The 24,714-nt window shown below is 40.2% G+C and overlaps 1 protein-coding gene across 1 annotated transcript in view; it reads left to right on the top strand.

The window, feature by feature from the left end:
* Nucleotides 1-24,714, top strand: part of DNAH17 (dynein axonemal heavy chain 17) — a 135,903-nt gene that overhangs the window by 39,723 nt on the left and 71,466 nt on the right. The window contains exons 29-46 of the mRNA XM_070937666.1: nt 1,528-1,654; nt 2,101-2,253; nt 4,400-4,525; nt 4,963-5,070; nt 5,248-5,379; nt 6,768-6,928; nt 7,017-7,173; nt 8,116-8,220; nt 9,531-9,688; nt 10,625-10,763; nt 11,364-11,591; nt 12,547-12,684; nt 14,501-14,633; nt 20,429-20,556; nt 20,643-20,791; nt 21,583-21,865; nt 22,440-22,613; nt 23,928-24,135. Coding sequence (XP_070793767.1) covers nt 1,528-1,654; nt 2,101-2,253; nt 4,400-4,525; nt 4,963-5,070; nt 5,248-5,379; nt 6,768-6,928; nt 7,017-7,173; nt 8,116-8,220; nt 9,531-9,688; nt 10,625-10,763; nt 11,364-11,591; nt 12,547-12,684; nt 14,501-14,633; nt 20,429-20,556; nt 20,643-20,791; nt 21,583-21,865; nt 22,440-22,613; nt 23,928-24,135 — 2,807 coding nt within the window. The remainder of the gene's footprint in view (nt 1-1,527; nt 1,655-2,100; nt 2,254-4,399; nt 4,526-4,962; nt 5,071-5,247; nt 5,380-6,767; nt 6,929-7,016; nt 7,174-8,115; nt 8,221-9,530; nt 9,689-10,624; nt 10,764-11,363; nt 11,592-12,546; nt 12,685-14,500; nt 14,634-20,428; nt 20,557-20,642; nt 20,792-21,582; nt 21,866-22,439; nt 22,614-23,927; nt 24,136-24,714) is intronic.

The following is a 24,714-nucleotide window of genomic DNA, read 5'->3' as shown; positions in this document are numbered from 1 at the left end:
GAGAGAGAGAGCACCATTTCATCAATGCCAATTTCTATTTATAATTTCTGTTTGTTTTTTAATGGCAGCTTTAAATGGTGCTAGGCCCCCACTCTGAATAGCAATAGCACTTAGATTTATATACTGCTTTACAGTGCTTTGCAGCCCTCTCTAAGTGGTTTACCGAGTCAGCATATTGTTCCCAACAATCTGGGTCCTCATTTTACCCACCGCAGAAGGATGGAAGGCTGAGTCAACCTTTAACCTGGTGAGATTTTAACTGCCAGATTGCAGGCAGTCAGCAGAAGTAGCCTGCAGTACTGCACTCTAACCACTGCGCCACCACAGCTCATAACTAAATAATTCTTCAGCTAGGACTTAGAGACAGAAGCTTTTTCTACTTGGCCTTGATTTGGAAATAATTGTCTGTCACAATGATAACTAAGGATAGTTATGTTTCAGTGGCTATGGATAATGTATTTCAGTAGTTGTCCCAGTGCACTAATGCGTAGGCTGTCTCAAATAGAAGCATTGGCAGTGGAGGCAATGAAGATTATTTCATTATTTCTTTAAACTGAACAATAGTAGATAATATACAAAGCATAACCTGAGCACCAAATTTATCACAACTTTTAGTATGACATTTGGGGCATATTTGCAAGTAATCTTTTGCTTATAAGTTAGGTACGATTTCTATAATTTATTTATTTTATTTATTACATTTCTATACCGCCCATCTTACCTGAAGCTGGTGAGATATGCATACCCATTTCTTGTCCCTTTTGAGTAATTTCTGAACCACCTTCATCAAAAGCACTAACGATCATGTTGACATCAAACAAACTAAGAACTCTTGTCATGGTGGAGATTCATCTGGTTCCTTGGGTTTTCCAGAAGCTACCATTTATTCTGAAAGCTGCTTGGGACAGAAGCCACTTTTGGGTTTGGTCACCTCATCCCACTACAAGCACTAAATGGAAACCAGATGATGCTCCAATTGGCCAGTGTTCCCTCATCTGCCTCTGTTTCCCTGGAAGTGTCGTGCTGAGATTTAAAAATGATGATATATTTTTAAAAATAATCAGTTGACCGGAAGTTCTTCAAGCCTGACCTTTGCCCCTCTGATTATTATTAGTCCTCACAAGGACTTGAGACATTCTGAGGAAGTAAAATGGCACCCAATTGAAGACCATATTGCCAGTCTAAAATGCTCCCAGCCAATACCCCACCTTCCCAAGAAAAACAAAAGTAGGGATGAAGCCAATTGCAATGCCTAGCAAAGAAGGAGGATGCCGTGTAGGCCAAAAAGAGGAAGTACAATGAAGCGAATAGGGAAAAAAGTGGGAAAATACAAATGCACAGAAGAGAGATATGTTTAAATGGATCAGATGTTTAGGAGACTCCAATTCGACTTCTGGTTTTGATATTGGGAGAATTAAATCTCTGCTTTAAAGTCTACATCAATGTACATCTATAATGATGAATAAGGATAATCTTAGAGAGAGCAAAAAGAGGGGTGTTACCAGTTTTTTCTTGTTTGCTTTTTAGTTTGGCACTCTGTGAAAAAGCTCTGGCTGAATATTTGGAAACCAAGAGACTGGCTTTCCCTCGATTTTATTTTGTATCCTCTGCTGACCTGCTGGATATTTTGTCCAATGGTAATGACCCTGTTGAGGTACGATGGAATGTCTTGAGGTTTGGGGGGGCGGGGTTTGGAACTTATAATGGAATTTGTAATAGAATATCAGGAGTTTGACTAAGTTCTCTTTTCCACATAAAAATTAATGTATCCAATACAAACATCACAGACTAATAGAAACTGAACAGGATTTCTGTGACTTGATAACAATTAAGGAAAGGGGTTGTAGCTCATTGAAGCCTATGATTTAAATTTTGATAATCCAATTTAAAAGAGGATCTCACTTGACAGTTGATAAAATGTCCTTCTTCTCACCGGGATCAAACAGTGAGAGAAGAAAATATGTGAATGGATCACTTGCACAGATTTGACTGATGTTTTCAAATTAGACACTTTTGTTCAATTGATCAGTGCATATTTACTTCAATCTCCATCAGACCTCTAATACTACCGTCTGGTCCTTTGTGTTGTAATTCTTGAAGGTGTCCCGCCATCTGTCCAAATTATTTGATAGCATGGCAAAGCTGAAATTCAAGCTAGATGCAGAAGGACAGCCTCTGAAGGTTGGCGTGGGAATGTACAGCAAAGAAGACGAGTATGTTGATTTTGACAAGGAGTGCGACTGCTCTGGACAGGTTAGTTATAATCATTTTAAATGCAGTATTCCTGTAGACCTTAAGTCAGCAGAAAAATATCACAGTGCCAATTCCACTCCCGGGCAATGTTCTGCTCGAGGATTAGGCTACTGAGCATATTGACTTTATAGTCCCAATGTGGGGCAATTGAAAAGCACTGAAGGGTAGACTCCGCTGAATGATTTTCCTCTCAAAGTAACATTACCTGCTGATGGGAAAAAACCATCACCAATCACGGTTCTTACCAGCAGTCTTGGTTAATTCAAGTTGCCACCTTGGCAGGTTACTGGCCCTCGCAGAACTTCCATAGTGGTATCTAGCACTTTTCTAGAAGAATGCTAAGCCTGTGCTCGTCCTTGATTCTCACCTCTCTGCTGCACCTACAATCTGGTTTGGTTTTGTTTTTACAAAAATAGGAGAACTCTTGCCTGCTATCTGAACCTCACTGCCATAAATCCCAAGTAAAATAGTGCTGCCAGGGAATAGCTGACAATGAGTGACAACCAGCACAATTACATCCTTCACTGCCAAAAGAATTACGACACTGAGAACTATGGCCAGACAACCCCCCTGATATAGGCAGATGCTGCAGACCATTGGTTGCAGTTTCAGTAACATTCAATTGGCAAAATCTGGCTCTATCTCCTGTTTTTTAAGATTAGGTCCATTTTTTAACAGGCAAGTCTACTATTCTTCCAGAAGGGATCAACACCTGTATGTATAGGGTGCCCAAATAATTTTTGAATTATGCTTCCAGAAACACTGGTTGGACATTATACAGGCACATTCCCTTGCAAAAGCCAAGTACTGAGTGTCTCTTCCAACCCAAGCAAAAATACCCATGGAGGGCAATGAAGAGGTATCATGTCTGTCTGCAACATCTTCAGTGGCCAGCAAGAGTTGAGCAGACCTAACCCTTTGTCCGTCTTCTCACCATCATCATAATGAGAAGTGGTAGATTATTTCTATGGCAAAGCTCATGCTGGAAGAAAGGGCAAAACACTCTAACACCAGAACAGCTAAAACTGAATATAAGCTGCTCTAGCCTGAGCTGAAGGAGATAGCCTGAAAGTATATCCTTTGGAAATAGTGACCGAGGTGACTTCACACTGCAGTTGCTGGGAGGTAAAGATGTACCTTATGAAAAATAATAAAACCATGCTGTCTGGGACATGTCATGAAAGAACAGTTCAACACAGAGGCAAAGAACACCAGGTGATTTATACTAGCAGGACTTCTGCTAGCAGAAATTTCTTCCAAGTGATGCTAAATTTTCATCATTTCTTTTCCATTGTATTCTTTAAATAGCTGGATGTCGTCAGCAAATGTGGCACCTCTAACTCCAGATCAGTTGTAAAGTTTAAATGACCCTTGGCATAAAAACTACATTTATTTGTAAAAAAAAAAAATCCATTTATTCTTAATTCTGTTCTCTAACTAATTATTAATCAGTGAGATTAATGGCAGTTGAATTTACTTACAAGGTTTTAGTGAGGAGCTTCCTGAAAATCCAAATATACAAGATCATTTAGATCACTTTTATTCACATTTGCGAAGTCGCTCTCAAAAAATGTAGAAGGCTAGTGGTATAAGGTTAACATTATGGCTGCCATGCTAGCTCTTCAGCAGTAATTTTTTACTATAGGGTTGGTTATACAACCATATTTTCCACAAGTTTAGCCAAAACTTACTGATCTTCAATTAATCCCATCAGTCCCTTTAAAAAATGGTTACACTGGACTTTTTCCAGACAAGAGTAGATTCCAAGTTAGAGGGAATTATATTAGATGATCAACAATTTCAGACTTTTTTAATTTTATTATTAAATCATATCAACAGTTGTCTTGTCAATTCATGAATATGAGGAGGCTGATAAATACTATAGGATAACATCAGGATAACTAGCAAAAATTACTTTCCTTAGCTACAGCAAAATGAAACAACCTTATAGTAGCATACTGATTTTTGTGTTATCATAATCCTCCCACCATTCTACAAATAGGGTAGATGATGCAAATGAGTAAAAATTACACCTGTATTTTGTAATACAATCTGGTGAGGAAAGAAAGTTAGAATACAGACATTTAGGGGGATGTATATCAAAGCACCCAAACATGCACAACTAATTTGGAAAGTCTACACCCAGGTTGAAGTTTGGTTAAACCGAGTGATGGAGAGAATGCAGAGCACCTTGCGCCAGCTAATAGCTGAAGCCGTAGTGACTTATGAGGAAAAACCGAGAGAACAATGGATATTTGATTACCCAGCCCAGGTAAGCAAAAAAACACTGGTTCAACTTCAAAGAAAAAAGAGGCAGGAACCAAAACAAGTTCATTTATTTTTATTCCATCTAAATTTTTGGTCCTTTTTAGGCAGCATACATACCTAATTCTTCCATCTCCTGTTTTCCCCACAACAACAACTCTGTGAGTGACTTGACTCGGGCTAAGAGAGAGGGATTGGCCCAAAATCACCCAGTGAATTTCCAGGCCTAAGGATTTCCAGCCCAAAGTCACAGTCCTGGTTTCTAGCTCAACATCTCAGCCACTACTCCAGAGTAGTGGCTGAGCAAAATACAAAGGTAGACAGAAGAAGCCTTTTTTGTAAGTTTAAGCTTAAAGTCTGATCACCCATACCTCCATGAGGGGCAATGTTTATAGATGATTAAATAGGCCTGCAACATTTCATATAACTGTTTGTCTGTGGCAGATTGCTTTAACATGTACCCAGATCTGGTGGACTACGGAAGTTGGCATTGCCTTTTCACGACTGGAAGAAGGCTATGAAAATGCAATTAAAGATTACAATAAGAAACAGGTGAATAGAGGTCTCTCAATTTATCTGACTGCAAAACATTGGTGTGTGCAATGATAGAACGTGTGTGTGTGTGTGTGTGTGTGTGTGTGTGTGTACACTTATATCAGACAAGTTTCAACAGCTCATTCTGAAAGAGATCAGAAAACCCTTTCATCTCTTTGGTTTTCTTCTTCACAGATTAACCAGTTGAATACCTTAATTACGCTGCTGATTGGGAACTTAACTCCAGGGGACAGAATGAAGATTATGACCATTTGTACTATTGATGTGCATGCCAGAGACGTCATTGCCAAAATGATTTTAGCAAAGGTATATTGCTGAACAAAAGACTGTGTAGTGTTTTGTTCATGGGCATGTTTGAGCAAACCTTTTGTTCTGTTCGTTCGTCCTGAAATCTCTTGATTTCAGGTTGAAAGATGAATTGCAAGAATCAGCCTCCCCCAGCCTGGTGCACTTCAGATACAGTGGACCACACTTTTTATAATCCCCATTGACCATGTCTGGGAGATTTCAGGATTGTAATTTAATGCATCCACCATGGAAAAATGAATGAGCGAAGAGGTTGAGCCAATCATAACACTCCAAATTGTTTGTGTTAGCAGATGCCACAGAACTCAATCTGCTCTAATGCATTCTAATTTTGTCATGAAAGAATCCTGAAAGAATCACGGAAAAATTTGTAGACAATTGTGACTGTTCCAAATATAAAATGAAGTCTTCTTCTCTTAGTGTGTCTTTGAAAGGTCAAGAGTTTGGGAAATTGACTATAAAACTTTAACAACCTAATCTTCAAGACAAGTTATTGTATTGGCAATGACATGAAGCCTTCTCCCTTATTTACAAAGGGCAAACAGATCTACTATGGCATGAGAAATCCTGAACAGGTATTCTACTTGGGTGCATTAACTTACATGATTGAAAAATACACACTTGGAAAGTCGGTGTATGAAAGGTTTTTGCCTGTTCACATAGTCAGCCGCCTGACAAAAGAACACCAAGAGTTGTCTTTAACTTTTAGAAGGACTATTGTTAAAAATATTAATATTGCAAACCATTGTTCCAGCTGGGTGGAACAATGGAGGAACCTGGAAGACCACCTAGCTTTCACTAAAGGCAAAAGAATTAATCTTCATCCATAACAAGAGAAACCTTCTTTATTTAAGAAGCCTATGATGTTCATAAACAAGATGTATGAAAAAGGTTGGTGGTCGATTTGGAAATGGTTGCTCCCAGGCCAGTTGATGGCACAAATAATGGATGTCATTTGTAAGACATACATACAAAGAAGCAAGATCATTATTGGTTCATTACTGGGTCAGTCCTAATAAATTTAGTAGGTAGTCATGGCATGGCTATCTTATTTCCTGCTTCTTCCAAGCTTCACCCAAATACAGAGCTGATACAGCTGCAAAAAGGGGATATTAAAAGCTGATAATGAAACAAAATGGCCGGAAAACTCTCATCTTGAGAGTGTTTGGCTCCATCCAAGAGAAAATGGCTGCCACTCAGCCAACCAGCTGCACAGTTCATTCACTTCTTCTGTAAGACACACATTGAAAGAAGCAAGGCCGTTAGTCATTCATAATAATAATGATTGCCACCAGCTATTCCCCTTCTTCCTCAGCTTCTCACTAAACCCCAATAAGGGCCACCTCACACTCCCTAGTCAGAACTAAATTGCACTCCTTTCGTGACAGGTGGAGAGCTCTCAGGCCTTTACGTGGCAGTCCCAACTTAGGCACCGTTGGGATGAAGAGAAGAGGCACTGCTTTGCCAATATCTGTGATGCTCAACTCCAGTATTCCTATGAATACCTTGGCAACACTCCTCGCCTGGTGATCACCCCGCTTACCGACCGGTACGAGTTCACCCTCACAAACCTGAGTCTGGCACAGTCTGATTTTTTGGGCCCAAAAGATAACATGCCTAATTCCTGTGTTTTGCAGTTGCTATATCACCCTGACCCAGTCCCTCCACTTAATCATGGGAGGAGCCCCTGCAGGCCCTGCGGGAACAGGAAAAACCGAGACCACCAAAGATTTGGGCAGGGCTGTAGGAATCATGGTGTATGTCTTCAATTGCTCTGAGCAAATGGACTATAAGGTAGTGATCCAGTGGGTGAAATGAAATATATGGGCCAGAGAACAGCTTCCATCCTATAAAGTCTTCTATTGTTGTTCTGTTGAATGCTTATGCATCGCTTCTTTGATTTGATTCAAGGACAAGTACTTCTCTTTAGCGCATTTGAGTCACATGCAAATCGCTTAGAAAAGAAATCCAAAGCAAAGAATATGAGAGAATCGTTCATTGAGAGCTGCAATTAAATATACATGAGTTTTTGTTGGTTATGCAAAGATTATGTTACCTTTAAAGCAATGGGCTTTTCCCCAAGTTCCATGCAGTAAAATAAGCATTTTCCATCTGCATTGTTTCCATTTGGCAGCACTAATTATACCACTGAAAACAGCCTAAACAAAGAACAGGCTGTTCATCTTTACATGTGTACTCTACAACAGTTTCTTTTTTAAAATATCCTTTTTGGTGATGCCTCATCTGTTTTCTGTAGTTTGTGAGTACTAAAGAGAGGACTATTGCCTGTCAAATATGAGTGACGATTGGGGTATCTCTCCTTTGCAATGCACTCATTTCCAAAACAATGCATTTCATTTCAGTTTGAAGTTCCTAGGAGGTGGCCTTGTGACCTATCTACGAATTAACTTTTAATTTGAAATGACTCACTGAGAGGCATGGACCCTAGTATGTTAGGAATACTTGCAAGTCTCCCACATATTAGTCCATAGAACCTTATCACTCCCCTACTTGCTTACTCTAGATAGGGCTTTTTCATTGAAATATCACATCATTCCACTGGCAATTATGTGGGACAAATTGGAACTACTCGTAGTGGGTAATATTCCATCAACAAACACCGTAAGACTGCATGACCCGTATTACTTTCACCGTGTACAACTACAATTTAATAGTACTCCCTCCTGGAAAAAAACCCAAACCTTCATTCAGAACAACTTTTTTCTCTCTCTCTAGTCCTGTGGAAATATCTACAAAGGGCTGGCCCAAACCGGGGCCTGGGGATGTTTTGATGAATTCAATCGGATTTCAGTAGAAGTCCTGTCAGTAATTGCTGTACAGGTAAATATTTTCCATAAGAGGCCAGTGCCATTGTGTGTAAATAACTAGAGGCAGGGGAGGTGATTTCAGCTTGATGATTGCAGCTAAATGTCTATCTTGTGGGTGTTCCAAGAACAACAACTGCTAAAAAAAAAAAAAAAAAAGGCTGGGCAGCTAGTCCATCTTTTTTTATGTTCTGATTAGATAAAAGATGGAAGTGGTGGTGGGAGGCTGTTCAAAGGAATAAAATGTTCAGGACTCGATGTAAAATTCCGTGAAAGATGCAGAGCAATCACACAATAAAAGATTTGTATGGGTAAAGCACTGGTATAGGAATAATGGATTGGATCCAAACCTCCTATAAATGGAATCCTGCAGATAAAATGTCCCAGAAAACAGAAGAAAACCTCTGCATGCTTTTTTCTTCATCTTCTACAATATCCCTTGCAGCTTCTATAAGCTAAAGCTACCAGACATGAACTGCAAAGTTCAGGTAGCCACTGCGTAACAGCAAATGGAGCTTTATGTGCTTCATGACTGCCATCTAATTAGTGATGGTCTGGATTTTTGGAACCCTAATCTGGCAGCTCTACTACAAACAGGATTATATTCAAAATCTTAATAGTTACAGTGGAATCTGCCTATAACCATTAACTACAATTAAGCAATTACTATTGCCGGCATGAAGCATCAAGTTGTCTCACGTAAAAAAATGAACTAAGTTTAATATTAGTGCAGTACTATGACAATCTGTAGATGCAACTGATTGTCTCAAATGTTGATTATGAGACTGCTTTGAATATTTGCAAGATGTTGTTTTCAAAGAATCGAGAATATTCCCCAGAGTTCCCTTATTCCTCCTCACTTGACTGATGGATGCTGAGACTGCCCAGAACCAAGCAGTCAGTGAGATGTTGTCAGAACTACACAATAGAGCCCATCAGATTTGACAACATGAGACCATCCAGAAGCTATTCATAGGAAATGCTTTCTCTTCTCATTCTTAACAGTGAACAATGTGCTATTTATAGCTGAACCCTATAGCAGTGTTTTAAAAATTGGTACTTTCCAACTTGCAAAAAGCCTTATTCAGATGCATGTTTTATTTTAGTCATGCCTAATTTACCATAAGATTTCCTGGGAAATGAATATGTGAGCTTCAGTGTGCAGTTATTCCTTGGTTTACTATTTATCCAACATGCCTTGGGTATTATCAGCGCCAAGTAGTTTGAATTGTTACACATTTATATGTAAATATTTGTACACTGCTCTTCATTTTCCAAATGCAGCCACGTGTGGATCAATAAAAGGATCTTCTGCTCATTGTTTAGGTTAAATGTGTTCAAGACGCTATTCGAGCCAAGAAGAAGACATTCAATTTCCTTGGAGAGATAATCTCTCTGATTCCCACTGTTGGAATGTTTATTACCATGAATCCTGGGTATGCAGGTCGTACTGAACTGCCTGAAAATCTGAAAGCTTTATTCAGGTATTAACATCTTGAGGAAATGAGGCAATGTAGGTTGGCTTGAATAATGAAAAAGTTTGACTCTGGGAATTGGCTCAAAAGAAAGACAAAACATACAGAAACTCAGATGGCTATGTTTGTTTTGGCTTTGAAGCTAAGTGGGGTTGGGCCCGGTAAGCACTTGGATGAGAGGCCTGCAAGGAATATCTGGGCTATAGACTAACATGAGCATATCTCTCAGAAGAAACGATGGCAAACTACTTCTATTATATTGCCACTATAAGGACATGCCCATTATTCATGTCTATAAAATCAGCAAGAGTTATATTTGACTTGGAAATGCTACTTTGGCAGCCTTTAATGGGACAAAGTCCCCCAGAATGCCCATTTCAAGAAGCCACTCAATCAGATGCTCTTAAATGTCCAAATATGTCACCAGCCAAGAAAGGCTGGAAATCCCTGAACTAGTATATGGACTGAGTGCCCTGAAATAAACTTTCAAAATATAGCTGAAGTCTCTTTATTTTGGAAAATTTGGCCAGGTAATATTCAAAATGACTTCTTTACATAAAATAACATTATACGAGAAAGCTGCCGATTACACATCATAAAAAGTGTATGTATCATTTTTGACCTTTTTACAGCAGGTGGATTTTTTTCTAATAGAGGCACTTGAAATTGAATTGTGTCTGGCATTTGCAGTGATTGCTCCCTATAGCTCAGTGTTTCCCAAACTTGGCTATTTTAAGATGCATGGACTTCAACTCCCAGAATTCCCCAGCCAGTATGCCTGGTTGAGGAATAGTATGCCTGGTTGAGGAAATCTGGGAGTTGAAGTCCATACATCTTCAAAGGGTCAAGTTTGGGAAACACTGCTATAGCTGAATGGAAAGATGTGCTGTTGCTTCTGCACTATAAGCACTCCAGATGCTCATTTTCCCCCATGTCCTCTTGTAGGCCCTGTGCCATGGTTGTTCCTGATTTTGAGCTTATCTGTGAAATCATGCTTGTTGCTGAAGGTTTTATTGAAGCTAGGCTTCTGGCCAGGAAATTTATTACTCTCTACACACTATGTAAGGAGCTACTTTCCAAGCAGGTAATTGAATGTGGTTCCACAGCTCTGCTGTGGCGCCAAATATTTCAAAGCAAACAAAAAATTGGCGGGAAAGAATTGGCAGAGATTTCTGAAAATATTACAGTAATATAACTCACTGAATTCCATCTCCAATACTCCCTTATACTGTATGTTGCTTCCAAAGTCCTTTACAATACTGCGAGAATGTATAGATTTCAAGATCTGGAATAAATCCATGATAAATGCAACTGAACACCCTGTTCATTTGGGTAGGCCAAAGCGGCCTGCAGGAGCCTTCCACGACCAGGAGAACCATAGACATATTTGGATTGCAATTCCCATTATCCCTGTTCAGCATAGTGAGGGAGATGGGAGTTATGGTTCAGAAACATATACAGCACCCTTGGTGGGGAAAGCTGGTTTAAAGACTTTGAGAAAAGACTTTAAAAGGTTTGGGAAGGGCCCTCTTCCTCTGATTAATAGTGGATATCTTTGCTAAGGGAACCATGTCTAGGAAGCATCGGTCCTTTCTTCTCATTGGAAGTCGGTGATGTTTTGCGCCTTATTTAAGCAACATGCTTTTATTCACCTGGAGTTCTAATGGGACTTCCTGTCTCTCAGGATCACTACGACTGGGGCTTGAGAGCTATCAAGTCTGTGCTAGTGGTGGCAGGTTCCCTGAAGAGAGGAGACCCAGGCCGGGCTGAAGACCAGGTCCTCATGAGAGCTTTGCGAGACTTCAATATACCCAAGATTGTGACTGATGATTTACCTGTGTTCATGGGACTCATTGGGGACCTTTTCCCAGCCCTAGATGTACCCCGGAAGCGTGACCTGAACTTTGAGAAGGTGAGTTGGCTACTGTGGGTTCAAGCAGGGGGCTAAGGGAAGCAGCTAAATGCTTCTTCTTAGAAGTACAAGTACTTTCTTCTGTGGGAAAATCAAGATGTCATCAGAAGAACAGCCTTGATTCAGAAACTGCCCTCTCTACTTACTTGAGTTACAAGACTAAAAGACAGGGCCTGTAAGCAGAATCATGATACCAGGCCAGGCTTCAGAGGATACAGAGGAATTCCCTTGGCTCATTTTTCACACACACACAAAATACTGCTTGTTTCCTACTCTCTTGATTAATGGATAGAGCCACATGCAATTATATTTGTTTGTCTCTGAATTACATTCTTTGGTTCTTGTCTTTAAGCACCACCACTGCTGCCACCATTATACAGTCAGTGTAAACAGACAGATAGACAGACAGGGAGATGGGCGGCATAGAAATGTGAAGTATGAATATTCCTCGACTTACGACCAATTATTTAGTGTGATGGTGCAAAAAAAAGTGACTTATGACCAGCCCTCACAGTCACATGATGAAAATTTGGGTGTTTGGCAACTAGCATGCATTTACAATCATTTGCATTGTCCCACGATCACCACTTGCAACCTTGCTAGCTAACTTTCAATAAGCAAAACCCATGGGGGAATCTGGATTCGCTTAACAACCCTGGTGATTTGCAGAACAACTAAAGCAAAAAAAAAAAAAGAGTGTAAAATCATTTAATAACCGTCTTCTAGCAACAGAGGTGCTGGTCCCAATACAGGATATAACTTGAGGATTCTCTCCCTCTCTCTCTCTCTCTCCCGCCCTCCCTCCCCCCCTCTCTCTCTGAATTTAATTCTTGCATGGGCCAATCATGAAGATTAATAGAAATGACCTGGAATTCAGTAGACTGATAAATAAAACATGCAAAACTGACCCAATTTGGAAATAAACAAATCTGTCTGTGATTTCTCTTATTCTCAGATTATCAAACAAGCTGTTGTTGAACTCCGTCTACAACCTGAGGAGAGTTTTGTTTTGAAGGTGGTGCAGCTAGAGGAACTACTGCAAGTCCGACATTCGGTGTTCGTGATTGGAAATGCTGGCTCTGGCAAGTCACAGGTGGGAACCCTGTATCACCACTTGAGACTTTTTAGCCAACGACTCAGATGTGAGTTCAGTGTCATCACCAAGGGCCAACTGGAAATAGAAATGTTTTGCTTAAAATTGATTTCACAGAACAAGGCAGCCTTCACATGCTGACTCCCAAAATATTTGTGATTGACAGATCTTACACCTAAGGCAGTGGTGGGATTCAAAATTTTTTACTATTTGTTCTGTGGGCATGGCTTGATGGGCATGGCAGGGGAAGGATACTGTAAAATCTCCATTCCCTCCCCACTCCAGGGAAGGTTACTGCAAAATCCCCATTTCCTCCCGATCAACTGGGACTCAGGAGGCAGAGAATAGATGGGGCTGGGGCCAGTCAGAGGTGGTATTTACCGGTTCTCCGAACTACTCAAAATTTCCGCTACTGGTTCTCCAGAACTGGTCAGAACCACCTCTGACCTAAGGTCGGAGGCCTGAATGCACTACTGTCTGGAGGAAGGCTGGTGGTTCCAATGATCTCATTTGCTGGGGGAGGTGGGATATAAAGAGGTTTTTTTAGTTCTGCCATTGTCTCCTTGAATCTTGTTAGATTCCCCAAAATAACATATTACAGTGTAGCCATTTGCTCTTCTGAGCATCAGTCCGATGTCCATGATCATGATCATGGCTTTGGTTAGGTAAACACCCTAGTTAGACCAACTGATTGCATGACGCTTCCTTCTCAGTATCTGGGGGCTATCAGCATTTGGATAGGGAACAACAGACTTTGGCTAAACCCTAGTGGGTTGGGAAACCCTCTGACTCTGTGGACTCTTCATCTTTGGTCCTGCTTGAGGTTAGATTCCCTCAGATAGAACTGGTGCACAATTTGGACAGTCTCTAGAAATCTAGGCTTCTTCTGGAAAAGCTGGTAGCAGGCATGGCCTATTCAGTCACTTAAACTCTCATCACCCCCTGTTTAAATTACTGCAATGTGATCTACATAGTGCTTCCCTTGAATACTATCTGGAAGCTGTGCTTGATTCAGATGCAGTGAAGCAAGTAATTATAAATTCGTCTTGGTGCACCCGTGTAGTATGGTTGTGTCAATTCATCCCTATAAAATCTGGCAATGCTTCAGGTCCCTTTCACAAAATAATCCCACTTAGTGGGAACTAAGGGTTATGTCCCTGCCCCATGAAACACCATTTCCCCCTGGTTTAGATTCCCCTTTTCTATTTCTACAAGGCTACTAAAAACCTGGTTCTTCTCCCAAACATTGATCAGATCCCAGGATGAGCTCACATGTAAGGCTTTTGAACAAGAGCTGAGCTAGCTGGCTTTAGTTGCTTCCCTGATTATTATTATTTCTGTTGTGTTAACCTGTTTTTTTAAGGTCTAGTAGTAGATATTACATTATAATACTTTTAATTCCCAGTTTTTACATTTCCCCCCCAAAATGTAAGCTATCCAAAGTCTTCCTTGCTAATTAGGCAACCATATATATCCAACAACATCCAATCTGTGTTGATCACCAGGACCAGAGGTTTATTCTTCTGAACTTTCGGACTTGTGCTGGAACCCATCAATCCAATAATATCTCTGGAGGTTCCAATGGTAGAGCTTTCCAAAAATATGTAGTGGCTGTGTCTTTTGCCTAGGCTGGTTCGAAGATGCTTAAAATTTAAATCCAATATATCTGGAGGACACCAGATTAAGAATGGACACAATTGTCAGCCTCTGCTTTTTCATTGCTTGCATGCTCGGCTGCCATTGTAACGGGCATTGCACACCTGACAACAATAGTATGAACATGATGGACAAAGACTCAATCTTTTCCTTCTGGCAGGTATTAAAATCTCTGAATAAAACTTATCAGCTCATGAAGAGGAAGCCTGTAGCTGTTGATCTTGATCCTAAAGCTGTGACTTGTGATGAGCTATTTGGCATAATTAATCCAGCAACAAGAGAATGGAAAGATGGTAAGAAACAATATAGTTATTTTCTGGCGATTGTAGCTGAACAATATTTTTTATTTCAATTGTTGTTCAACTGCAATCGCCAGAGATCACAAAAAAAGTGATTACATAAAAGCTGAAAAAATAATACAAAATAGCAGATGTATACATGAATGTGCATAGAAACATCATGCATTTATTTCACAGAATAACATTTAAATTTCTTCCCTGAAATATTATTATAGTGGCACTATTATTATTATTTTTTTACAAAATTAGAGTCCTGCTGAAAATAATAATAATTACAACTCACTTATCTTCACTTAGAATAATGGCTTGCTTAGGAAGCTCAGAGGTATTTCATTTGCAAAAATTACATACTACAGTTATGAACTTAAAACACATTCCTGCTGTTTAAAATTCTAATACTATCACTTTCTAAAAAGAACCCTTTGTTACACTGTGTATAAATTCTTCCCCACTTGAGTTATTTGAGCCAATGTCAAGCAGGACAAAAAAAACAGGATTATTTTTTTATCCATAGTATATCTGCTGACAATAACAATAACAATAGCAATAGCACTTAGACTTATATACCGCTTCACAGTCCTCTCTAAGCGGTTTACAGAGTCAGCATGTTGCCCCCAACAATATGGGTCCTCATTTTACCGGCCTCGGAAGGATGGAAGGCTGAGTCAACCTTGAGCCTGGTGAGATTCAAACTGTCAAATTGCAGTCAGCAGCCAGTCAGCAGAAGTAGCCTACAGTATTGCACTGTACTAACCACTGCACCACCTTGGCTCTTTAATGGTTTGACATAAAAAAGCTTATAACTAAGGAAGATACCAAATGCATATGCTGTATATGATAGCTACTGACTCTTATTAAGTTTATTTTAATTATTCAAAGAAAGGTTTTTCTGTCCTGTTTCCACCACTTTTACTGTTCGAATTCTCTGAAACATTTCTGAAATGATTTGAGACCAATCCCATTGGAAGCAGTTTCAACACTTTGAAAATACCGGAGCCAACCAGTTCTTTATTAAACTAAGGCAAATGGATTTTTTTTGGTGGCTTGGTATGACTGCTTTTACACTGGTGTGAGTTAGCAAAAGGAGAGAGAAATAGGAGAAAGAAAATTCAATTCTGGCCTGGAACTGCAGGTACATAGGGACATGGTGGCGCAGTGGTTAGAAAGCAGTACTGCAGGCTACTTCTGCTGACTACTGGCTGCCAGCAGTTTGGCAGATCGAATCTCATCAGGCTCAAGGTTGACTCAGCTTCCATCCTTCTGAGGTAGGTAAAATGAGGACCCAGATTGTTGTTGGGGGCAATATCCTAACTCTGTAAACTGCTTAGAGGGGGCTGTAAATCACTGTGAAATGGTATATAAGTCTAAGTGCTATTGCTATTGCTATTGCTACTCCATTACACAGGCAGATAGACTGAACTGGCTGCCAGTTCAGTCTATCAGTTCAGGCAATCTCATTGGTCCAGCCTTATATATAAATGTTAAGACTAGAACCCTGGGAGCGACAGCCACCTGCTTAGTTGCTGGAAGGATATGCTGCTGCTGCTGTAACCTAAAATTGGAGAGAGGAAGAAGGAGAGGGGAGAAAATTAGGGTGAGGGAGAAAAATGAGGAGAGAAAATGTACTATAGAGTGTTGTAGAAGGAATTGGCTGGAGAGAAAATATGGATAGTTAGTGAGAGTGTATGGAGCAGTTTTTGGTGCCCAGTCAGAGAAGCTAAGTTGTAGAAGGATGATATCTTTACCCAAGGTCTGAGATGGGAAAGAGGTAGAGAGAACTGCCTATGGACCAGAGGTGGTATTCAGTCGGTTTGCACCAATTCGGGCAAACCGTTAGAGGAAATTTGGCATGGTTCGCCAAACCGGTAGTGACCTCTGGCTGGCCACGTCCCCAAACCGGTCGCTGGTCCCCGCTTGCTTACCCCACCGGTCCCTGGTCCCCGCTCGCTCACCCCACCCACCCGATGCTTGCTCACCCCGACTGCCCGGCCCACCCCACCCCACCCCACCCCACCCAGCCACTACTTGCAGAATCTAATCGCGTACTTCTGCTCACCACTGCTGGCAAAGGTAAGGCCGAAGGGCACGGGCGGGGGAGGGAGAACTGGTGGAGGGGTGATACCAGTGGCAGGTGGACCGATGTGCATGGGGAGGGAGGGGAGCGTGTGGGAGATAGCAGCACCGGAGCTCTTCCCATGTGTTTCCCTAAGCCAGCCTGGCCTGCGAGGGAAGCACACGACAGGTCGTGGCACTGGAGCCCTTCCCATGTGTTTCCACAGCCGGCCTGGCCTGCGAGGGAAGCACGTGGCAGATTGTGGCACCGGAGCCCTTCCCATGTGTTCCCCCCAGCCAGCCTGGCATGCGAGGGAAGCACGTGATCCTAGCTGCAGTTTACTCATGAGCAACATTGGCCAGGAGAGGCAGGGAGAAAGGCCAATGGTGCTCATGAGCAAACTGAGGCTCTTAAGAGGGGTCAAACTTCCCCGCTCACAACATCTTCACCTGAGGGCATTGCTGGCAACTACTTCCTACATCAGGAGGTCTGTGCTCTTCCCACTGCTGTTCGGCCTCCTTGATGTGTGGAGGCAGGAGGCGGCAGTTCCTTTTCCTGCAAGTAAGTCAGCAATCTGCCGGCTGCCTCTAATCTGCAGTTTACTCGTGAGCACCATGGTTTGGTTTGCCTTAAGGGTTCAGAGCTGTACGGAATCTGGTTTCCTATGACCCTTTGGGGGATTGCAAATGCTCCAGATGCAGGAATCCTCATGGGGGAACTAGGATCGTGACCATCTAGCCACACCCATCCAGTCACATGACCACCAAGCCACAACCATACAGTCACATGACCACCAAGCCATGCCCACCATCACATGACTGTCAAGCCACGCCCATCCAGTCACATGGTCACCAAGCCACTCCCACCTACCAAGCCACGCAAACAGAACCGGTAGTAAAAAATGTTGAATACCACCACTGCTATGGACAGAGGATTGGAGTCTTTGGCAAAGCTGTAGTCTCTGGGGAAAGATTCGGCAGAAGACTCCGAAGAGAGTTTTATTTCCCAAATGGAGGAGCCCAGGACAATGATCATCTGAGCAGATTAAAAGAAAGGAGATGAGAGGCACTGAGCCTACTCATTTATAAATGTAGCATATTTCTTCTTTTATTCCCTCTATAGATACTAAAATGGAGGACACTAGCACAGTCTCCTTCTTTAGTGCACAATTTAAAATAGTGGTGAATGGTGACAGCAAAGCACCTTAGTTTCACCTTCTTTGAGGTGAATCTCTGTCCAGAATTTAGAAAGCAGGTGTTTTCCCAGCTGAGGAAATGGCCCAGCTGCGGCTCTGCAGATATCTACTGATTCACCTGGAAAAACAATTATAGTTGTGCCAGGAAATAAACCGACTCAGCTGCCAAACAGGGATAAAAATACTTGATCACAAGAATGCAGAGCTATCTGGAGCGGCAGAGTACCTTTTTTGGCAGTATCTTAAAAAGATACGTAATCTTGTTCTAAGTAAAAATTTATGAACATCTTTGGTCTCTCCAGCTGGAGTCTTTTTGCCCCCATTCACATTTACCAGCTGCAAATATGAATACATTAGCATATCTGTTGCTAATTCTCTTTGTGGGGCAGCCCCATATAGAGCCAGAAAGCAGCTAGGTGTTAGCTCCCCCAATCCTCTACATCAGTGATGGTGAACCTTTTCGGCACCGAGTCCCCAAACCAGAATGTGTATGTGTGTGCGCACATATGCGCGCACCGGAACCGCAGAAACTCGAAGACCAGCTGGCTGGTGTGCATGCGTGCGCCGGCCACTTGGTCTTCATGCACGCCGGAGCACCAGAAACCCAAAGACAAGCTGGCCGGTGTCTATGCACACACCAGAAACTGGAAGAGCAGCTGGCGACGGTGTGTGTGTCCACAGAGAGGGCTCTGCGTGCCACTTCTGGCACGCGTGCCATAGGTTCACCATCACGGCTCTACATGATTTTAAAGCATTAACTTGTGTAGAATGTAGTGACTCAATTACTATCTGAAGTACCTTGCTGTTAATATTCATGTACAAAGCCCTGAAGAATTTGGTTATTTTTAAGAATTATCTCCGCTAATGTCAGCAATTTAGACACTTATGATATTTATTTATTTATTTATTTGTTTATTTATTTGTTTGTTTGTTTGTTTGTTTGTTTATTTATTTATTATTTAAATTTCTATACTGCCCTTCTCCTTTCGGACTCAGGGCGGTGAACAGCCAAAAATAAAACATTTGTATACAAAAGTTAAAATAGTTTTAAAATAATTAAATAAACTTTAGCCCATAATTTAAAACATTCCAATTAAAATCAGTATCAATTTTAAAACCAATATAAAATCTGGCCAGCCCAGCTAACAGCAGATACTGTTGGTGATTTGCAAATCTGCGGAGAATACATTACTGAACCCTTTTTTGCAGAAGTATCTGTCTTGTACAAAAATTCTTCTTTACCATCTGTGAGGCTGAAATGGGCCCATGGTTTAGGTGCGTTTTGAAAATTGTTCATGTCAGTTTTGCCAAAGACCAAATAGTATTTTTTTTCCTGTTTTCTGGATGATGAACTGATAGCACATTACAGCTTGGGGATTTATATAAATGAGATGATAATCACAAATAGTTTAATAACTTTATTTGTCAGCGTATGTTTTTTTTTTTAATTAAAAAGTTTTACAAGAAATACAAACATTTTCACCCCACCCCCACCCTTCCCCCCTCGACCCCACCCTCCCCCTTCCCACCCTCCCTTCCCCTCCCTCCCCCCCCCTCCCTAGACTTCCCAGAACGAGCACAGGATATAGCATTCATAAATCAAGAACTAAAATATGCTAACAAATTATTACATTTCATATTCTCCCTAGGTCCTTAACTCCTTATAACTCAGAAAAAACAAACATAAACTACTTAAAATTATTTCATTCATAAGCTATATGAATCTTCTTATTCGGATACTTCTTCTGTATATAATCAATCCATCTTCTCCATTCCGATATATATCTCTCATTTGAATGGTCTTTAAGGTATGATGAAATTTTTGCCATTTCAGCCAAATGCACAACTTTTAATGTCCATTCCTCAATAGTGGGTGGATCTTCCTTCTTCCAGTACTGTGCCCCCAGTAACCTGGCAGCCGTTATTAAGTTCAAAACCAGCTTAGTCTCTAATACAGTACAATCCGTAACTATTTCCAACAGAAAAAACTGTGGTGTAAATTTAATTTTTTTCTTCAAAATATTTTGAATAATCCACCATATTTTTATCCAAAAAGCCTTAATCTTTTTACATGTCCACCATATATGAAAATATGTAGCATCTTCACACTCACATCGCCAACACTTGGGTTGTAAATTTGGATACATACAAGCTAGTTTTTTTGGATCTAAATGCCATCTGTAAAACATTTTGTAAAAATTCTCCCTTAGATTTTGTGCTTGTGTAAATCTTACATTTCTGACCCATATCTTTTCCCATGTTTCCATCGTTATTGGTTCACTACATTTTGTGCCCATTTTATCATACAATCCTTGACTAGATCTGTTTCTGAATCTATTTCCAGTAATGCATTGTACAACCTTTTTATGTGCATTTGACCTTCATCTCTTATTTGCTTTATCAGATTCTCATCCTGCTGCAAAATACCAATTTTTTGATCTTCTCTCCATTTGTCAGCGTATGTTGATATAAACTTTACTGTAACTTGAGCATATACATGCATGTTATAAAATTCACTGAGAATTTCTCTGTTCTTGGCAGGCTTATTTTCAACTATAATGCGAGATCTAGCTAATATAACTCATCGCGGACCTAAATGGATTGTTTTAGATGGAGATATTGATCCCATGTGGATTGAATCTTTGAATACCGTGATGGATGACAACAAGGTCAGCACAATAAGCTAGGGACTCAATCATTGGCATCCATTTTTATGAAATTAGGAAGTTGCATTGTATGGTTTTCTCCTTCCCAGGTGCTGACCTTAGCCAGCAATGAGAGAATCCCACTAAACCCCACCATGAGGCTTGTGTTTGAAATCAGTCACCTAAGAACAGCAACACCTGCCACAGTGTCTCGAGCAGGAATCTTGTATATCAATCCTGCGGACCTGGGCTGGAATCCGTAAGTCCTAGTTCCCTTTGAAAGTGTATCAGTACATCCCTTTTTAGATGAGGGATGTACAGTATATCCCATCATAAATCAGACTAAGTCCTCACTGGTCATATGAAAATGTTGCCAGGGATCTATTATTGCACAATTTCAGATTATTCTAGTTCCAATAGCAAATTACTTGCTGCCCAAGAAAACCTTGGACAAACAGTATTGTATGAAACAGTGCCTTGACTCTTTTCCCAGGTCCTGGAATCCTTCTGTAGTGCCTGGATATTATTATTGGGTTAAGTATCTTGTGAAGAACAAGGTCTGCCTCCATGATGAGTGCAACATTATGATTTCTCCCTCCCTCCCTTGGGTTGTGCAGAGGGGAGAGAAATGAATTTGGGTTTTAGATTAAAATTGAGAAGGTGGGATGAGATATTATTGGTAACAAGCACTGATTGGTCAACTATTAACTATTGATAGATTGTCAATTCTTGCTTCTCTTTTTCCTTTCAAACATGTTGACTTGTTCTCCAAAATAAGGAATTTCTGATGCTTTATTTTTACCAAAAGGTGTAAGTATATGTAATGTAGTTTACACAAAAATGATTCATTTCATAGGTAATTACCAAAACACAGTGCTCATACACTGATGGTATTTATTGAATAGCATGTAATTTAAGTGGAATTCCTATAAAGATGTAGTGTAACAGGGGGAAAAGGAGAAGAAGAAAAAATATCAGTTGATGGGTAGAACGTACATGTTACATGCATGAGAATGCATATTCAATAAGTAATTTTATGTCACTATACAGAATAGTGAGCAGTTGGATTGAGCGCAGAGAAGTGCAATCAGAAAAAGCTAACCTGATGATCTTGTTTGATAAATACTTACCTACCTGCTTGGACAAACTGAAATTTGGATTCAAGAAGATAACCCCTGTTCCTGAAGTGACCGTGGTGCAAATGATTCTCTATTTACTGGAATGTCTCTTGACCCCAATCAACACACCTCCAGATTCTCCCAAAGAGCTATACGAACTCTATTTTGTATTTGCTTGCTTCTGGGCTTTCGGAGGAGCAATGTTCCAAGATCAGGTATCTTCAGAAATAGAAGTGATCAGGCTTTCCATTACCATAACTCAAGAGTTATCTCAATATAGACCAATGACGCAATTAAGCAACATTCAGTATATAGAGTCCATTTTTCTTTGGGCCTTTTCAAAGGTTTCTGCACTGACACAATTGAAACCAAAATCACTTTCATCTTCTTAGGGTTTAACATTTCATTCATATGTCATATTGTTTACCAGGACTTTTTTCAAGGCCACATATCCTTTAGAATCAATGGAAGTAGTGTGGTTTGGTCTCTGACTCACCTTTGAAGGAAAAAAAATCATACATTCCACTAGTAGTACATTCTAGTCATTTGAACCCTCACTGAGATTAATGGGATTTGGGAAGTTAACCCTGTTTATCACAGCAGTTGATTCGGATCATTCACTCAGGGTTATGCCTGCATTTGATTTTTTTAAACTCATTTAGCTTTGATAAATTTTGTTTCAATGTTTTATTATAATACCTCTGGTCAAGTCATGTTTTCAGAACATATTCTAATTTAAATCAAATTTACATTCAAAACCATAATAAATATGCATAACTTTCTCTGCAGCTTGTGGATTATCGTGTGGAATTTAGCAGGTGGTGGGTGAATGAATTTAAAACAATCAAATTCCCATCTCAGGGAACAATTTTTGACTATTACATTGATCCAGAATCAAAGAAATTCATGCCATGGACTGATAAAGTGCCACAATTTGAATTGGATCCAGATGTCCCATTGCAGGTAATTTGCTGGAAATAATTCTACTTCTGATGTTGCTTATTTTAGAGTACTTTTGCAGTATTCTGAGACAAAAATCAGTCTGACGTTAGCAAAAGATTCTGAATCTACTAACTCAGACAAGTTCGGGAGAAATACAGATTGATGATTTATATTTTACTGGTAATTTGAGATACTAGATTCTTGTCATGTTCCAAATATTTCTACCCACAACTTATATCTAAATACTTCAAAACAACAATTATCACTGCAGCAAAACTGGGTTTTAAAAAATGAACAAATAGTATGGACTATATGTATCAGATAAAGTAAATGAAAGGTAAACACTTACAGTGTCTGTTGTGATAAGGTTGTCATGAAATTTAAAATAGAAGTCCTGCACAGATACTTTAACTATCCTAGTGGGTGTTTGTAGCTTACTGTGGGTAAGCCACGTATTTGTAGAAGAATAATGACAGTGAGTCAATCCTAGAGGAAATCATCCCTGACTGCCCTTTGGAAGAACAGATACTGAAGTTGAAGCTCTGGACACCAAATGAGAAGAGGGGACTCATTGGAAAAAGTCCAGATGTTGGGAAAGATTGAAGGCAAAAGGAGAAGGGGACAGCAGAGGATGAGATGGTTAGACAGTGCCATTGTTGCAATGAACATGAATTTGGGCAAAGTCTGAGAGACAGGGAAGAACAGGGGAGGCCTGGCATGCTATGGTCCATGGGATTGCGAAAAGTTGGACATGACTTAGCGACTGAACAACAACAATGAGAGTGGGAGCATGTGCAGAGTTCCAGCTGCCTTGTTCCAGGCTGAACAAGATACTTTTTGCATCTCTGCTAACTTTGGAACTTTCCTGAGCTTCCTGATCCCTTCCTTTTATACATGGCTAATGTAAGGCATTCAGGACTGGTTTTCTCTTCCGGGGCTGAGAACATGTTGTTACTGTTCCACTTTGGCTGCCACCACATCATCTATCCTTACAGAGCAGTGTCCTCTGATTTATTTTTTTTAAAAAATAAAATTAATTTTCATCAAATTAATTTAATTAATTAATGTAAATGTAAATTTAAAAAGTTAAAGTTAAAAAAATCAGCTCTGAGAAATGAAGAAATGGAGATACTAGATTCACAATATTTTTTCTTGCAATATCCTATTAAAACAGAGCTGGGTTTTGCTAAGCCTGTATGTACATTTATTTTCAAGGGGAGATCTCTCTAGCCACCAATGCTTCTTTTCTTAGAAACTACTTCACTATTTGGTTTCTTTTAAAATTACAGTTCAGTTTTTAATTGATGTAGATTTCATAGGGGGTCTCTCTTGCAGGCTTCAATGGTCCATACAACAGAAACCATCCGGATTCGTTACTTCATGGACTTACTAATGGAGAAAAAATGGCCAGTGATGTTAGTTGGGAATGCAGGCACTGGGAAGTCAGTGCTGATGGGGGATAAACTGGATACTCTGAACCTGGATGATTTTATGGTGCAAGCTGTTCCCTTTAACTTCTACACAACTTCAGCTATGTTGCAGGGTAAGGGGATTGGATAGATTTTCATTCTTACCAATTAGGGGCGCACAATCTGAGACCCCGAAGCTACAGACGACCTCCTCTAACCCTTGGTTGTGTCTCTGCAAAAGTGGTTTCCAAAGTGTAATCTTAACGCAAAGAAACTGAGAAATTATTAAAGATTTATGGGAATATTCTGGTGAGAGAGAAGTTCCCTGAGGATGAACTCCAGCATGAGTCAGAAAGCTTGGAAGACTAAACCTCTGGTCCCGGTGACCGACCCAGTTTGGATTCTGCAACATTATCCTAGGACATGAATATTTTCATATTCATTCATTTCATAAAAATTCATTTCATTCTCACTTCATCAAAAGTGAGACTTTGTATATTATGTGAATGCTCCTAAATATCTCTTGGAGTACATATTCTCAGCAAAAAAATGTCACTTTATGTTGATTTAAATATTTCATATTGCTTAACTGACCAATGTTGATATACAGGAAAAAGTCCTTGTGTTTAAGGGGAAGAACAGATATTGTTAAAATGAATATTACTTCTTCAGATTAGATAGACGGCGAGAATTTCATTGTCAGTCCAAATCCA

The sequence above is a fragment of the Pituophis catenifer genome, unplaced genomic scaffold (genome assembly GCF_029215685.1).
Source record: "Pituophis catenifer annectens isolate HBS135680 unplaced genomic scaffold, rPitCat1.0.hap2 SCAF_2, whole genome shotgun sequence".
Lineage (NCBI taxonomy): Eukaryota > Metazoa > Chordata > Lepidosauria > Squamata > Colubridae > Pituophis > Pituophis catenifer.
The sequence above is the reverse complement of the archived record's forward strand: the minus strand, read 5'-3'. Positions and strand labels throughout refer to the sequence as shown.